The 16,503-nt window shown below is 38.8% G+C and overlaps 1 protein-coding gene across 1 annotated transcript; it reads right to left on the bottom strand.

Moving 5' to 3' along the window:
• Positions 1 to 1,070: 1,070 nt before the first annotated feature.
• Positions 1,071 to 9,482, bottom strand: LOC145784172 (adenosine 3'-phospho 5'-phosphosulfate transporter 1-like). The gene is made up of 6 exons (XM_082595937.1): positions 9,356 to 9,482; positions 8,080 to 8,198; positions 7,424 to 7,580; positions 6,710 to 6,973; positions 4,370 to 4,540; positions 1,071 to 3,843 (listed from the first exon to the last, which is right to left on the bottom strand). The coding sequence occupies exons 2-6, from the start codon at positions 8,157 to 8,159 to the stop codon at positions 3,589 to 3,591; spliced, it is 927 nt and encodes a 308-aa protein (XP_082452063.1). The 5' UTR covers positions 8,160 to 8,198; positions 9,356 to 9,482; the 3' UTR covers positions 1,071 to 3,588.
• Between the last annotated feature and the right edge of the window lie 7,021 nt (positions 9,483 to 16,503).

Genomic DNA, 16,503 nt, shown 5'->3' with positions numbered 1-16,503 from the left:
TTAGGCCTAATGTTATTTTTTGAAGGAGCCAAATTTTGTACTATAGGCTAATTGCATTTGTGAATTCTGGGTATTGTGATACTGCCACTGAAGTGCTTGATCAACAATCATGTAACAAAATAGTAGATCAGTCAAGCCTACTGTACTATTTCGCAGCATTAAACTGCGACGAATACTACTTTTTTCCACAACGTGCAATCTGCACACTCTCCTTAGATCAGTGGGCCCATATCGCCTCGAGTGACATTTCAAAAATAAAATAAATCTCAGCACTGATTTTCTGCTTGTCAGAGTATAGAGCAGGGCTACTCAACTGGCGGACCGCGGTCCGAATCCGGACTTTCTGGGTGTTGAAGGTGGACCTCGGGCTTCTGGAAGAATAACCTCCTTGCCACATTTTAGGGCTTCTTTAAACAGATTTCCATTAGGGAAAAGCAATTTTTTGTGATTATGAAATATTCACCCGACCGCAAAAATATTCATCTTGTCGAAATGGACCTTTGCTAACATTAGTTGAGTAGCCCTGGTATAGAGGCTAGGCCTAACTAGCAAATGGACGTTTTTAAGACAGAATAAAATTTACAACCTTCACCACTAAATCCATGACACTTCATGCTTGGTATATTTGCGCACCATAACCAACATAACTTAGGCTACTTCTTGAAAAATTTTCAAGGTTAAAACCACGACGCCTTTTGTTCTCTCTCCATCAGTTGGGTAACGATAGATCACACTCATAAACGAAAGGCAAACGCCAACTCTACAAATTAAATATGACTTTGTTATCACCACGTCCATGCCCGGTCGTTGGATATTTTAATTATTTGAAAGGGGAGGCAAGGAAGCCGGTCTTCGTCTCATACTTTTCAGGGCGTTATTTCGCCAAAGACACATCTGCGTGCTCTTGGTAGATATCGAACTGACGTTCACTCGAGCCTCGAGACATACGCGCTCACACCACTCGGCTGCGCAGCGGACAAGTTGATTGTAGCTTGGACCTGGTCTAGTTCTGTTTGTTTTTATTTCTGACCACCACAACGAAAACAGTACACGCCAAATAACTGGATGTTTGTTGTGTTTATTGCGCACCACCAACGGGAAGCAAAAAAGCACGAGCACCACTGATACGCGCATTGTGCGTTCGTCATAAGTGGCTTCGAAAAACGCATCATCTTACGAAAAGAATTATTATAAACAAAAATTCTGACTAAACAATAAACATATCTGTGAGATCAACTCTATTACAAAAACAGGTGGTAATTACATAAATGCATCTTAACAAAAACTACACGTTTTGAGCAATGCACAAAATAACAAGGATGATTTGGTTATATCGTGTGGGGCGAACAGGGGCGCCGGAACGGTTTTTGACTGGGGGGGAGGCAGGATTATAAAAAAAGGGCATTTTTGTTGCTGAAAGGCCATTTTTTTTTGAGTTTTAAGAAGATATAGCAATAATGCTCATCCATAAGCTCATCATCGAGTAATGATACAAGTTCCCGGTACACAAAGAACAATGGCACGGAAGGGCATCATGCTATATGTTATAATGATGTAATCTACTGTGATACAGAATTTTGTGTCGTGAATATTATTTTGAGACAGAAATGAAAGATTATAATTAGGCGAAAAGCAAATAGCTGAAATTGTTATATCGAATTGCAAATGTTCAGTAGCTTACATGATCTTAAAAGGGCACCATTGCTTCCCCGCTTCCGACGCCCCTGGGGGCAAAAAAATGGTGACACTTCAAAACGTTGAGTTTTTTAAATCTATAAAAGAATGATTTCAAAATTTGGTACGCATCATAACGTGGCAGTTTGACTGAAATTTTCAACATTTTAGATGGAAAAACCAACGAATGCCATCTTTCAAACAGTCACTTAAAAATGGAGTGACGAAAGTAATTGTCTGGGGTAGCCCACAAAAAATGAACATGTGATGATCACGCGTTTGTAATGAGCATGTAGTATCACATACCTGCCGTGCTTTTCACAGCTATCTCAAACATAATACTCCCAGTTTCACTAAAAGAGAAATTACCTTCCCAAGTCTTCGGATGACAACCAGAACGACTAGGCTACTATGTTCGAGACTCGCTTTCAGAGAAAGTTTACAGAGGTATAGGGGGGGACCACTGGTTTTAAAGAATCAAAGGACAGAATAGGACAAAACTGGAGATAAATCTGAGGTTGGAAACACGATAAATAAAACATTAACCACAAGTTTGCAGCGAATTCGGCTGCCATCTGTACAATTACATTTGTCATTGGATTAAAAACAAACTTGTGCTACACTACTATTTTGTTTAAACGATGTAGCCTAGTTTGCTTTTCCACCTAAAATGTTTTAGAAAAGTTGTAAAATATTTTAGTCACTGTATACCAAATTGTAGGATCTTAACTCTTATGGTTTTTAAATAATTCACAACTAATTGTGTTGTCACAACACACATTTAGGTGAGTAACGGAGTTAGAAGCAGGCTCCAAAAACAAAAACATGTCGAAGATACGATTCGATATGGCACCCCCCCAACAATTTTTCTTGGGGGACTTGCAGCCTTTTAAAATATGGAAGCATTCCAGACACAAACAGATAAAGTGAATCTTTCCGGAAGCATCAAACAGAAAAGACATTGAGAGAAATAACGCAAAACAAAAGTAAGCCCTGAATAAGCCATTGAATGCAACTGTAGCATATCGTTCACAGCAGGCATCTGTGCTGAAGTCAGAAAAGAGAACAAGCCGAAAACAGAGCAGTTGCTGGAAAACGTGGAAAAGACGCACAAATTAACGATCTTTTTCGATTTATCTAGAGGTAGCCAGCCTATGGCTCAATGGTGGCTTTGGTATTTACGATTCCATTCAAAGATGGTATTTTGAGATCTAAATCAAACCAATGAAACGATGAGTGATTCAGAGAGTTCGAGACTTGAAAAGAGGGTGCATTTTTAAAGTTAAACTACGTATTTTCAATAAACAAATTTGCCAAAAACGATGGCAGTTAGCACACCATAAAAGGATGTATTTTTCCAGTAGACAGAACACGGATTCCACGTTGAATCGATATATATAGAAGATGGCAACTAGAAAATGCACATGAAAGGTCGTTGTGCATAAAACAAAATCTTTTGTATTTCGAAAGTAGTCAGCGGAAAAAAGATTAAAAATTCCATTCTCTGCGCATCGGAGCAAAGTAAATGAATAACAATAAAAAAATAGCAATCTCTTGGTACTGCATTGGTAAAAAGAAAGTGGCAACCTTCGACTGATATTTCATCCGCAGAAAACTAGGCTACTTGTACAGAACGTCTAACTCAACTAAAACTTACGCGACAAATACAAAAGAAACTTGATAGAAAATGCTTTAAAATTAGTGCTGTAAAACTCGACGCTTGCACTGAAAGGTTACTTAAAAATGCTTTTGTTATAACATTCACCAAAATAAAAACACAGCCAACAAACAGTATAATCACCACATTTTAAATACAAAACACAGGTTGCTTTAACTATAGACACGCAGAACGTAAAAGCGGTACGTCACCGACGTCTAATATAGCGTGATGACGCAGCACTGACGGTGGTCACGTTAAACTTTGCTGGTCGGTGATGAAGAAGCAACAGTTGTGGTTGACTTTCGACTTTTGGCGTAAATCCTGAGAAATAACGCGGCAAACACGACAAAGATTCCGCAAATTCCCAACAAGCCGACTGGATGACCGTATATGAAGCACGACAGCAGAATGGCAAACGCTTGTCTCACGATCATGATGATTGTGAAGATGACAGCTCCAAATTCCGATATGGTGAAGAATATAAATAGCTGTCCGACTGCAGAACAAATCTACAAAGCAAACAATTATGCTTACAGAATGCTCGTGGTCATTCTTTTTACTATAATATTGCAGTTTTGGTTTATTAACGTATTACTTTAACACCCCATAAACAAACATACCACGCTTTGAATAGAATACGCCCACTCAATAGATAAACGTTTACACTCTGTACCTCGCTTTAACAAAAGATAAAAATACGGACAAGGCCAGGTGAATAAACTCTAATCAACTAGAGAAGCTATGTTGCCGATGAACGTCTTACAAGCGAAAGCTCTTAACCCCATTGAAGATTTCTACTTGCTCCTAAAATTTTACATTTTTTCACCTTTTAGTTGAAGCTTATTGTAGACAAGATTGGGATGGTTGCATATTGCAAAATGTATAATAATTGATCAATGATCATGTTATCAATGGCATCTATTACCATAGTGCCAGAATTGTGTCCTATGTAGTCAATAGTCAATTAGTCATGCACAATTTTCTCTCCAAGGAAAGTGTATTGGCATCGAAATGTGCCATAATCAGTGTACTTACAGACAACACCACTGCGTGCCCGGCAAAGTCGAAATGATTCATCATGAAATTAAATGCTTCGAAGAATCCTCCTTGTTCAAGTAGGGAGCAGGATGTGAAAACGCAGGAAAACAAGTTGACTCCGAACATCATTTGCACGGAAGACATCTTGTGTGTTTTGAACAACTTTCCCTAACAGAAGAAAAACATTGAGCTTTATTCTTACTAAATCATTTTTGAGCTGCAGAATAAACGCCAAGGTAGAACAAGTCGATTGACAAGATATACAATAAACTTTTGGAAAATGATGAAAACAGTCGCCAGACAATCAGACATGTAAAAAATCAGATAAGAAAAAGTAAAACGCCAGTATGAAAGAAGAGAAGGTTAAGTCCTAACTGAGTGTCCTAGAATGTGAACGTATTCCTTATTACCATTTCCTTATTAGGCTGTGTATGTACAAGTTTTTATAGTACTTTCGATAAATGTCACACAATTTACCAGAGGTGGGCACCCGCTACTTTTAAAGTAGCGCGCTACCCGCTACCGCTAATTCGCCCAAAATAGCGCGCGCTACCGCTACCCGCTACCAATTTACAAAAGTAGCGCGCTGCCCGCTACCGCTACTCGGACCAAAGTAGCGCGCGCTACCGCTACTTCTTCCGCTACTTTTGTCTAAAATGACACTAGGAAACACTCTTCAAGTCCCTAGTGACGCAAAAATGACCTTGAAAACGAATGTTATCATTCGTTTACACTGTCATTTTAACGTCGTTATAGAAAACACATTTTAAGGGAAATTTATTGTTACGCATCTTTCAAAAACACGAGCATTTCAAAATAAGAGTCATTAAGTCCTGCCCGCTTGGCTTAAGCACATCTTTTCCAACAGAGAAAAGTCTTTCCACCGCAGCACTGGAAGGAATGGGGGTGTTGTATTTAATGAACACATGTTTTAACTCGGTATTCGAAAAGCTCAAGGACTTGCTCCTGTCCGAAAAAAAGGCGTCCACAATTGCTGTTTCCTTCTGCACAGACGTTTCACGGGATGGCGCCAACACACCAAAAAATTTATCCTTGGAGTCGTGACTGGTGTTGGTGTCACTCTTCTCGGTATTAACCTGGCTTGATGTCTCCCGCAACAGTCGAATTACATCTGTCTTGACTTTTTCTCGCAGTGCGTCAGCATCATCCGTGGAAAGGTAGTGCAGATATTGTAGCCACGAAGTCTTGAAGGAGGGATGTAGACATGATGCCATAACACATTTCATATCGTTGAAGCACTTGTTGAATCGTTTCTTCACCCCTTCAACTTCAAGGATCACTCTCAACTCCTCACAGGTCACAAGATCACTGATCTCGGTCAACTTCTTCGTGAAAATTGTAATGGTCGGAAGCAAGACTCCGTAATACGCCTTGGACTCGCCCTGGAGAATGTCTACAGCCTGGCAGATAGGCTTCATCACACGGAGATATTTGCCGAAGAAGTTGACGTCAGCTAGAAAAAAATAAGCTGTTTAGAAATAAGATAAACTATGTTGTAACTTCTAAGTTGTAAGCAGGGCTGATGAAAATTGAATGGCTGAAAGTAAGAAACGTTTAGTCAGGGATGTGTTTTGTTAGAAAGTAAGCGAAGACTTACCGTGGATTAAGACAGGAAGTTGCAACTTCCGACAAACACGCTCCAGTCCACCATCATGTAAGACAATTTTATCAACAACAAATATCTTAGCTAACCATTTGTCAACAGTTTTAACCTACTTTAACCAATATGATAAAACCTTATTTTTGAACATCTTAGCATAGGTGACTGATGACTGATAAGGCAATGCTCACTGCATGTATATAGTCTATATTCTATAAACCATATAATATACTGTACAATACAACTTTACTTCGGCAATTATCAAAATTAAAATGAAGATTATCGATTTCATACCTTGATCGCAGGATCGCAGCTCCACACCAGAAAACGAGATTCCCAAAAAACCGAAACTTTGCAACCAAACCGATTATAGCTGCTTGACCACGCCAGTGTTGGCAAAAAAACGAGTATTTTTTTCACTTTAAATTAAAAATTAGCGGGTAGCGGGAGTGCGACTGAAAAAAAGTAGCGCCTCTCCCGCTACCGCTACTTTGGAAACAAATAGCGCCGCTACTACAGCCGCTACTTCAACTAAAAAGTAGCGCCGCTACCGCTACTTTTACCAAAAAAGTAGCGCCGCTAGTAGCGCGCTACTGCCCACCTCTGCAATTTACTGGCTATAAAAGTGCTTCAAAAGTGTTGAATAAATCAGTTTACAGTGTAATTAATTGTCTTGATTAAAGCAGAGTTCAGGAAACGATGAAGTAAACCTTCACCTGCCAATTCGACGTGAAACTGTCAAAAGCCATGTAGCCGAACATCAGCAAAAATCCTGATACTATCGTGACGACGGGGGAATAAGTGTCGTCAACAGCATCAGCAGCGTCGTGATGGCCTTGCTGACCGCTGGACAAAAGAAACAAGGCGATTCCCACCGACAGCATGCCGGCAGTGACCCACTCATAGAGCTCATAAACGTTTCCAGACACTACCTTTCCCATCAGCATCACAGGAATCACTTTGCAAGCTTTGCCAAGAACCTGTTAGGGCAATAAAACATGAAATTACCTCAATGTAAAGCAACATAAGTAATTGTTATACACCATAGACGGATTGATTACTTTTTATCTTATGTTTTGAACTACAAGCATTGCTTTGAGGTGCAATGGAAAGTTAAATGTGCAACACATGAAGCAGACATCTTGCCAAAGCTATTTCCTGGACTAGCTCAACATATGTGGTTATGGTCTATGATACAATAACTAACCAACTTGCAAACGTTGTGTATCATAATAATTTTTTTTTTCAGTGTTGCGGCTGACGATTGCTAAGCCACCTAGCATGAAACCTTGGGTAGCGCATGACTTAACCAGTTTAGTTTTTTTATATGTTAAAATAATATGTATAATATTATATAATACAATTTTACAAATGTACGAGCAAGTACAGTAAACTCCTTTGCCATGATTATCATCCCTACAAGAGTATACCTGAGTTGGAAACGTTACGAACTTGAGAGCTTCATACTGAAACCAACTGCTCATAATGTTGGAAAAAGAAGCAAACGAAAACTTGTATATTGGGCAACCATGCTTTGGCTGTCTTGTTGACATTATGTACACGCCTGCCACTGCAAACGCCAGCAACCTGAAAAATAACAATACATTAAATGAGCGGTGCCTAAAGTGTGGCACGCGGGAAACACTATCAGCGGCCCTCATTTGGCCTCCAGAATATGCAATCTTAAAGGTTAAACTAGGCCGAATTCAAGGAAAAAATGAGTGAAATATTTAATGCGGCAGCCAAAATTCACAAAAAGCGAAATGCAATATGGTCAAAAAACATTGGGCACCCCTGCGTTACATTACATGTTCCAAGTATAGGGAAAACTCCTCTGACTGGTGGCTTAAAACAGATGTTGATTCACTTAGACTTGGTGCCAAGAAAGTTCAAGCAGACAACAATAATGATAAAATTATGTGCATGTGTGCCACTGTACATTGGTGAGGAAGATGAAAAAGATAGGAAATTTATAACATTACGACAAAGTACAAAAACTTGTTAACTTTAGGTCAGCTGTTTCATTACATCACTTTCCTTTCAATTTAGTTACATCTTTTTTAAACAACTCTTAAATGTAACATGCCTGTTGACAAAGACTAGAAATTGGGAGTTAGTAAATTTTTCCCCTGGCTCATCATCAGACTTTCCGTATTCTTTTGTCATAATTCTTTCTTGAATCACTCCCCAAGTCAAGTATGCTGTCTTAAAGATATGATATAGATTATGTTATCAAATTTGTAAGTTTTTTAGGTAAGCGCATAACAATAACATAGGCATTAGGCATTCCGTTTCCGATTTAAAGTATTAATTTCATGGAATTCAAAAGCCGCCAAAATAAATTCGTTTATGCCTTAAAGCTCCTTTGTTAATTTAAATTCTACTGACCAGCCAAATTTACATTTTGTTTTTCTTCTAGCCTACTATAAATATACTTTACCACATTTAGGTTTATTTATTCTGACGTTAGCTCCTGAAGAGAGCGAGACAAAAACCTGCAGCTTCAAGCTATGAGCAACATTCTACTCACAATTTTCAAGTTTTGTACCACCAATCAACTCTTTACATAATTTAGGTCTAATGAAAACACCCATGGCCAAAAACCATTATCATGGATTTTCTGACTTTCAGCTTGGTAGGTTAAGACATTTTCCACAACAAAATTGTATTATATGATATATTGGATGAATATTCGATAAATGCCACTCAGCAAAGCATACAATGTACAGACCACAGAGATAGAAAAGAAAGAATAAACTTTATTGAATCACTTACATTTTATGACACAACTCTACACTCTTCAGTTTACGCATTAGAAATAAACTTGGATATAATTGTACTTGCTACACTACAGTGACATATATCCAAAAATTAGGAGTAGAATAGTTCTACTTCTTTTGTGTGAGACAGGATTGTTTAGAATAGTTGATTAGTTGCTGAGTTTTTTTTTTCGCAGAGACTTTTCGGTCATTTGTCCGAAATAACTTGAAAAAATTCGGTCATTTTTTATTTATTTTGGTCATATATAGTACGGTGTGCACTGTCTGCAGTTAGTCAATTGACTATATATTTTTTCGGACATTTTGACCGAATTGGCTATATTTTTTTCGGACATTTTGCTAAAAAATCGGTCTATGACCGATAAATGACCGGAGAAAAAACCCAGATTAGTTGTATAGTAGAATAGTTCATTAAAAAAACTCAAAATGAAAAACTAGGCATAAAAAAAGAGCTGGTAAATTATCAATATAATTTAAGTACGGTCGCTTGGAAAACAAATCGTGTTTGTTTAGTTTTTGCATGAAAGTCTTTATTCATTTTGTTCAAATGCTAGCAAACTTTCATAGAATTTATGAACTTACTTGCAAACCAGCTGCACAAAAAAGCAGTAAGAAACCACGAAAGGATTTTGGTGCACCGGTTTTACTGGCAGAGGTGGCAGAAGATGTGTGGCTAGCTGAAACGTCATCACCAAAGACACAAGAGGTGACAAGGGGGAAACATACCCCAGAACCTAAATTGAAGCAAAATAGTGTTTCAAAACTGATATAAACAATCTGTGGTAGGCTACACACAATATCTCCTATTATGACATAAAATTGCATACAAAATACCACAACGTTTTCTTTACTTTAGCATATGTATATAAACATGTTCAATAGATAAATTTGACAAAGTTTTCAATTGGAGTATTTGGCAGATGAGCATAGTTCACATTTTGTTTTTGTGAAATCCTGACGGCAACCATTGACAGTGCCACTGTAACATGTTTGTCTGTACAATTATAACATTATTAACAGACATGACTACAGCTTCATGCTTTATGGTCAACATGATTTCATATTACTTGCATCAATAATTTAGATTTTTCCAAAAACCATAACTCATTCTGCTTTACTGAATGACTAGATCTAGCTAATTGAGGTTTTTAAGCTGATGCAGTTTTAACACTGCTACAAAACCCCAGTGTAAACAATATAAACATCCTTAATATGGTTGGCCATAAAGTGCTAAAATGCAGTCACATATGCTTTTGAGTGGTGTTGAGCTTGTATCATATCCTTTGGAGTGCCATGCAGATGCTTTCACCACTCAGTATTGCAGTCAATAATGTAACTATGTCAATGAAATTAAAAACTTCTCCATTTTTAGCAGACCCTGATATTAACATATTATCATACAAAATTCTGCATTACTGCTATATATACCTTTCTCATTATACTTTATCTTTTTAAGATGTCGAATAATAAGAAACGCTGGAACAACCACAGTGGCATATCCTAACAAGTTGATGGTCAGTCTGATAAACCACCACTCTTGCCAGTTTGTATCAGAAATTTCTGCTACGTCCACAGGAGGTGCTTCTACTAAGTGAAAACAAAAAAATCCAAAAACTAAATGCACAATTTCTAAAGTCATTTTATCACAAATAAATGTAAAACAACTATCACATAGCCCAGCTTCTTTTATCTGAAAAAAAAAGTACCGTGCACACACAATATAAATTACGGTCTGGCAGTTCAACCAGTTTGAATTTCTTCTTAAAACTTGGCCATTAGCAATTAGTAGCAATCCTTATATCTAGGCTAGTTGCGTTTCTTAAGAAAACTCAGTTGTTGTGCACCGAGATAATATTGATGGATCATTTTTTACTCAAATAACCTACCACCCGCAGCTTTCTCAAGTGAGTCTGTTAAAATGGCCATTTATTGCTTATTCAGTATATCCGCGATTCACCTCTGCAATGGAATCTCACTAGCAGGAGTTCAACCTAGTCCGTAAACATTGCTGGAATTTGCCAATTTTAAATTACGAAACTGTTTCTTTTTCCTTTTTCTGAAAGTGCTTTATATACCTCTGCACAAAATTTTAACTCAGACTCAGACAGAGACTCACAATCTTAACAGAGACTCATAATATTACAGAGACTCATAATATTACTGAAAATTAACAGAGAACTCGAACTCACGAATAAAAGAACTTGAGACTCATTGTGTTATCTCTACGCCATCGAAGCTTTGTTACGCCAGCAGCGGTTCTGCTGTCATTAAGGGGTTATAAACATTTAATATAAATAAAACCTTAAACCCCTGCACTACAAAGAATGCTAGAGATGCAAACAAATACCGGTATATAAAAGTTACTGGTCAATTTTATAGTAAGTCCAGGGATTCATGTATAGGCCTAAGCCTAATGGATCTCTGAGCAAGTCCAGCAAACACTTCCAAAGGTGTCACAATTAAAAAAGTTTGAGAACCACTGAAGAATTTTTCTTTTAATGTTATAGCTTCAGGGCATTACTTTTAAAGTAGCGAATGCCTATTGCCCACATTCGCCAAAAAGGCATCATCAAATATGAAAGCGCAGTTAGACATGCAATTTGCTAGACAACTATTGTTTTTAAATGGCAGAGGAATAAAATTTGTTACTTTAACTTCATGATTGGTTTAATATTTACCCGACGACTACGAAAGGTGAGTTAACTCAAGTTTTTTTGTTTTTTTTCAACTCAAGTTACTCAACCCCGGTTTCTACAACTTCTTACCGCTACAATCCCAATTCCCAATCAGGGTTGCCAGATACTCAAGCTATAGCAAGGCCAAATCCATTATAAAATAAGGCCAAAAAAAGGCCAAATTTTTTATTTACTTCCAAGGCTAAATAAACGCTAACAACTTAGTTGAAATAAATTTTTGAAAATGCCATTTTACGATCAAATATGACAGATAATAATTTAGCACTGTCAGAGCATAATGACCGGTTTGTTTGCATAATTTGATTAATGAAAAATTACTGTAGTAGCAGATAAACTAGAAACCATTATTACTTCAATTCATGAACAGTGCTATTCGGAACATCTAACTAAGCAATCAGCATGAATTTGTCTTATTGAGTATATTTACCAGGGATGTCTACAACTACAGGATTGGAAACTCTTTTCAGTGCTATACATGACTACAGAAGAATTATTAAAATAAAACACTGTTTGTATCAACTAAAGAATGTATAAAATTCAATTTCGCAATGACAATATAAAATATAGCCTACACTCACATCAAAACTTATTTGATGTATAGAAGTTTAAAACCACGAATCTAAAAAATCAAAAATAAACAAATGCAAAGATTCCCTGTCGTTCTGTAGCATTTTGCGTATTGCAAACCGGATCAGAAGTAAACGTGGAGTGTTCAACAATCAGTGAAATGTGTTGTCGTTATAATAAACTTATTCACTGACCAACCCAGTACGAAATCATTATGTTTAAGATGTCATAAGAACTAAAACTAATACTCGGTTTTGAAATTATTTAGCAGCAAAAGATTGCACAAATGGAATGCAAACACATCACATTAACAAACAAGGCAAGTGTATACTTTTACGGTTTACGGCAGGTGCAACTTAATAGAACCGCCCTGTCCACCGCTAACACATTCTCTACTCTCTACCTATGTCTCTACTAGTACTCACTAATTAAAATTAAAACGAATATAGGTCAGGCTCCAAGTGATGATAAGTGATACTTTTATATTACAATTGAAATTGAATTTCCTTAAAATAATACTTTCTAAACCGGTCAAAATTTGCAGCCATAAAAAGAGCCAAATAAGGCCAGATTTTCTGGCCTTATTTGCATCAATTTTTTTAGGCCAACTGCAATTTAAAAAGGCCAGTTTTCTGGAATTTGGCCTAAAAAAAGGCCATCTGGCAACCCTGTTCCCAATTCCCAAATCCCAAGTTCGACAAACCAGTCTAAAATTTCAACTTAGTGTTGCCAAGTTGTTTCATGAACTCAACCAAGCAAATCTGAGAAAATAAGGCCAAAATACGCAAGTAAACAGAGTCCGAAAATGGTGGTAGGCACTTTAACATCACCCACTCGTCAAAGAGTGCCTGCTTTTCAATGTGAAATTGCTTTGTGTTTTAGTCACAATTTTCCTTATAAACTCCATTGATTGCAGTCATTAAGATCCTTCTTGCACTCAGTTCAGTTGCAGAAGAAAAAATAGTATTAGCAGAGGGTGGGAATCGAACCCACGAAATCGAAATTACTACTCCTCTGCCCTAACCATTAGGCAACGCTGGTTGTAGCGAAGCATTCAGTTAAATTTCTTTGTATCAAAATTTTTCGATCAGAATATCACGTGTCGAGTCACATGACTGAAATCAGCTGAATCGCGAGTACGCTTTTCGACGAGTGGGTAATGTTAAAGTGCCTACCGAAAATGGTACCCGGTCATTTGGTCGACAGGACGTTTGGTCGACAGGACGTTAGGTCGACAGAACGATTTATTTTAGGGTTAGGGTTAGTTAACTAACCATAACCCTAATCTAACCCTGACTCTAACCCTAACTCTAACCCAAAAATGAATCGTTCTGTCGACCTAACGTCCTGTCGACCAAATGTCTTGTCGATCAAACGTCCTGTCGACCAAATGTCTGTCGACCAAACGACCGTGCACCACCGAAAATGGTAGTTTTTTGCTTAGTCAACCTCGTTGGTCAACCCAAAGCTGCCAGATCAAAATTATCAAAAACTAATAACACAAAACCCCTGCCAAACTTCAAATGAAAAAGTTCAAAATGCTTTTAAGCATGAAAAAGTACCCATCATGTACAGGGCCGGATTTAGCTGATGGGGGCCGGGCATTTTTAGATCGGGGGGCTCCCGTGCAAAAAAACACCTCTACGTCTACAATAGCATTAATCCAGCACTGCACAGCATTTTGCAGAAACTTCAAAGGCTGAAAGAAAGAAAAAAAAATCACATTTTTCCACGTAGGAGGCCCGGGGCACCTGCACCTTCCCCCCTAAATCCGGGCCTGGCCGCAGGAGTCATAGCGGCAATGCAATATGACACAGTAGACTACAGTAGTTGAGGAGCATAATTATTACAATAGTCAATAGTATGTGAAGAAAGGCGTTCTTCCCGGCTATCAGCACAAGGCTGATTACTCACTAGCACAGCGAGCTGCAGTGACGCCAAAATAACTTAAACGTTTAATTGGAGGTCTCAATGGCTGGCGTGGAAGCTACACCGTTCTGGTTAGCGAAGCGTCACTGCAGCTCGCTGTGCTAGTGAGTAATCAGCCTTGTGCTGATAGCCGGGAAGAACGCCTTTCTTCACATTGACCTACCCCTGGCACCTGCTGGTTTTGTTGGCTCTTTCTTTCCACAAAGATAAGAGTTAAACTGACTGGTAAAGCGGCGGGATCAACATCGCTCCGCTTTCAATGCATTGATCAACACGATCCCCTGATCAACTCGATGCAGCCTCAAAACTTCTACCCCAATTTTCTATTTTTACCGGTAATGCAGCCTATCAGTGCCTCTGGTTTCGATCGCTAGCCTCCCCGACCCAGCTGGGCGAACCTGCCTCAACGTCTGGCCAGTGCACATCCGTGCTCGCCGAATGAAAGCTTACTCTTCTCCAGTGAGTATTAATTACACTCCCACCTATATATATATATATTTTTTTTTTTTTTGATTACAGTATATTGATTCATCGAGCCTCTGCTCCACATTTTTATTGAATATTCGTCTGCCACGAGAGCCAAATTATCCTTAAATGGTTCGACTCTCTTCCTCGTGGGAGACCCCAATTTTATCCGCTCTGCCTACTGGCAGACCGGGTATAAGAGTCAAAGTACCTGCGCGAGGACGCGTGAAGGAGACGTGGGCGCTGCCCGGCGGTCAATTACTGCCGGTTCCAGCGTCCACACACGACGGGTCGCCCGGTTCGTCGCAGGGCTTCTTTCTGGGCTATGCAGAAAGAGCCTGTCTCCCTGGCCCGCTCCGCCATTCTAAATTTGCGGACGGGCCATATAGTTTTTCGATCCACACTCTCCCTCCACAGGTACCTCGACTCCCCAGCCTGGCCCTCGCGACCTAAGCTGGTGGACTTAACCCTCCGGGTGCATCGTCACCCCATAAATCACGCCGCTCCCCGCCGCCGCGGGGTGTGGCAGGCCGGTTTCTTAAAGTCTTCGACCTGGCTATGTTTGTTTGTGCTCTCTCGTCGTGTCAATTATTTGTACCCGTGCGCTGTTGATGCAAATAAAACAGTTTAACACATACGGTGCGATACTGATGAGCCCAGCCTCATGGGCGAAACACGTGTCTATCGCTGTCTATTCGATGCTACAATCGGCTGCCAAAATAACTTAAAAGTCAATAGTATGTTAATTAAGTTTCAGGCAAAATTTAGGTAGGGGTCCGCAGAATTAATAATTTGTCTAAAGGGGTCTGTGACAACAAAAAGGTTGGGAACCACTGACTTAGGCCATCACAACAACTTCACACCAAAATATTGGTTTTGGTTGGCAGCGCTAACCCAGTCAGCTAATTTTTACATTTGACTTGAACAGACGAAGTCACCAGACCTTTAAAACGCTGCATTTGCTCCTTGCTGTTTTCAATATTGCAAGCTGATATATCAAGAAGTGTTCTATTATAAATTTAGAAAAACTACAGATTTGCTGTTTTAACATAAAGCCAGGATCAAACTTAAACGAAAATTACGTCTTAAAAATTGCCCACCTAGTTTCAAACTATAGGGGGGCAAAGAAAAGGCTAGGAGGGCAAGCGAAAGGACTAGGTGGGCAACTGCCCACCTAGTCTATATGTGAAAAGATGCTATGCTTCTCAGCAATGCTGGAAATAAAGAACAAAGCCAGGAATAAACTAATAACTTGGTAGAGCCAGGTCTAGGGAGGGTGTGCTCTGGCAACAACAGCTCCACCCACACACAAGCTTGTCGCCAAGATGCAACACCAGCCATCTCACTGATGCTGCCTTGTGCATGAATTTAATAAATGAGTATTTTTTTCCACAGAGTGGTATCATAATTTGTAGTATTTTTAAATATATTTTTTGTGCTATTACGCATACACAAATGTATTAGGCCTACATATGCCTGAATCAAAATTTTTGGAAGACGGTCGTTAGTTACATTGGGTTATTAAAATGGGTCGCGGTATGAAAAAGGTTGAAAACCACTGATTTAGTATATATCTGACTAAAATCCAATACATTTCATACATATCTTTTTTACATATCATATACAGTAGGCTACACATTATTGAATCATAGCTGACTGACATGCATGTGGTGACAGTTACATGCAGTAGCTAGTCAGATAAGGAGGAAAATGTATTCCAGGACGTAGTCTACAGTTAGGTAAGAACGAGACTGTGCAGTTTATTTAAGGGTCTTTCGATATTGCCACAATGTCCTACGGTTCGAAAAGGCAGATCATACTGTAGGCTACAGTTCTGTTTGTGCTAAGAAGTTTGTCATTAGTGAAGACTGTCCGGTGAGAGAAGAACTATAGGCCTACAGTTTGCGTGAATAAAACTTGATACTTGCCCAAAAAAAAATCTGCAAAGACTGAGTCGCATATAGCCTACTGTTTATGATAAAGCAACCCGGTATTGGCACAATGCCTTTCGGTAATGGTAAAAATAGATAGGCTACTACTATACATATTTATGACTTTACAATTTGTGTAAAA

This window comes from Aplidium turbinatum, chromosome 15, assembly GCF_918807975.1.
Source record: "Aplidium turbinatum chromosome 15, kaAplTurb1.1, whole genome shotgun sequence".
NCBI lineage: Eukaryota > Metazoa > Chordata > Ascidiacea > Aplousobranchia > Polyclinidae > Aplidium > Aplidium turbinatum.
This window is presented reverse-complemented; position numbering and strand designations above follow the sequence as displayed.

Excerpts from the sequence above, each read along its gene's own strand:
- LOC145784172 (XM_082595937.1), bottom strand. The coding sequence starts at position 8,159 with ATGACAAAAGAATACGGAAAGTCTGATGATGAGCCAGGGGAAAAATTT. Across the intron at positions 4,541-6,709 it reads GTTTCACGTCGAATTGGCAG|GGAAAGTTGTTCAAAACACA; the intron begins GTGAAGGTTTAC and ends TTCTTCTGTTAG. Across the intron at positions 3,844-4,369 it reads GGCACGCAGTGGTGTTGTCT|ATTTGTTCTGCAGTCGGACA; the intron begins GTAAGTACACTG and ends TTTGCTTTGTAG.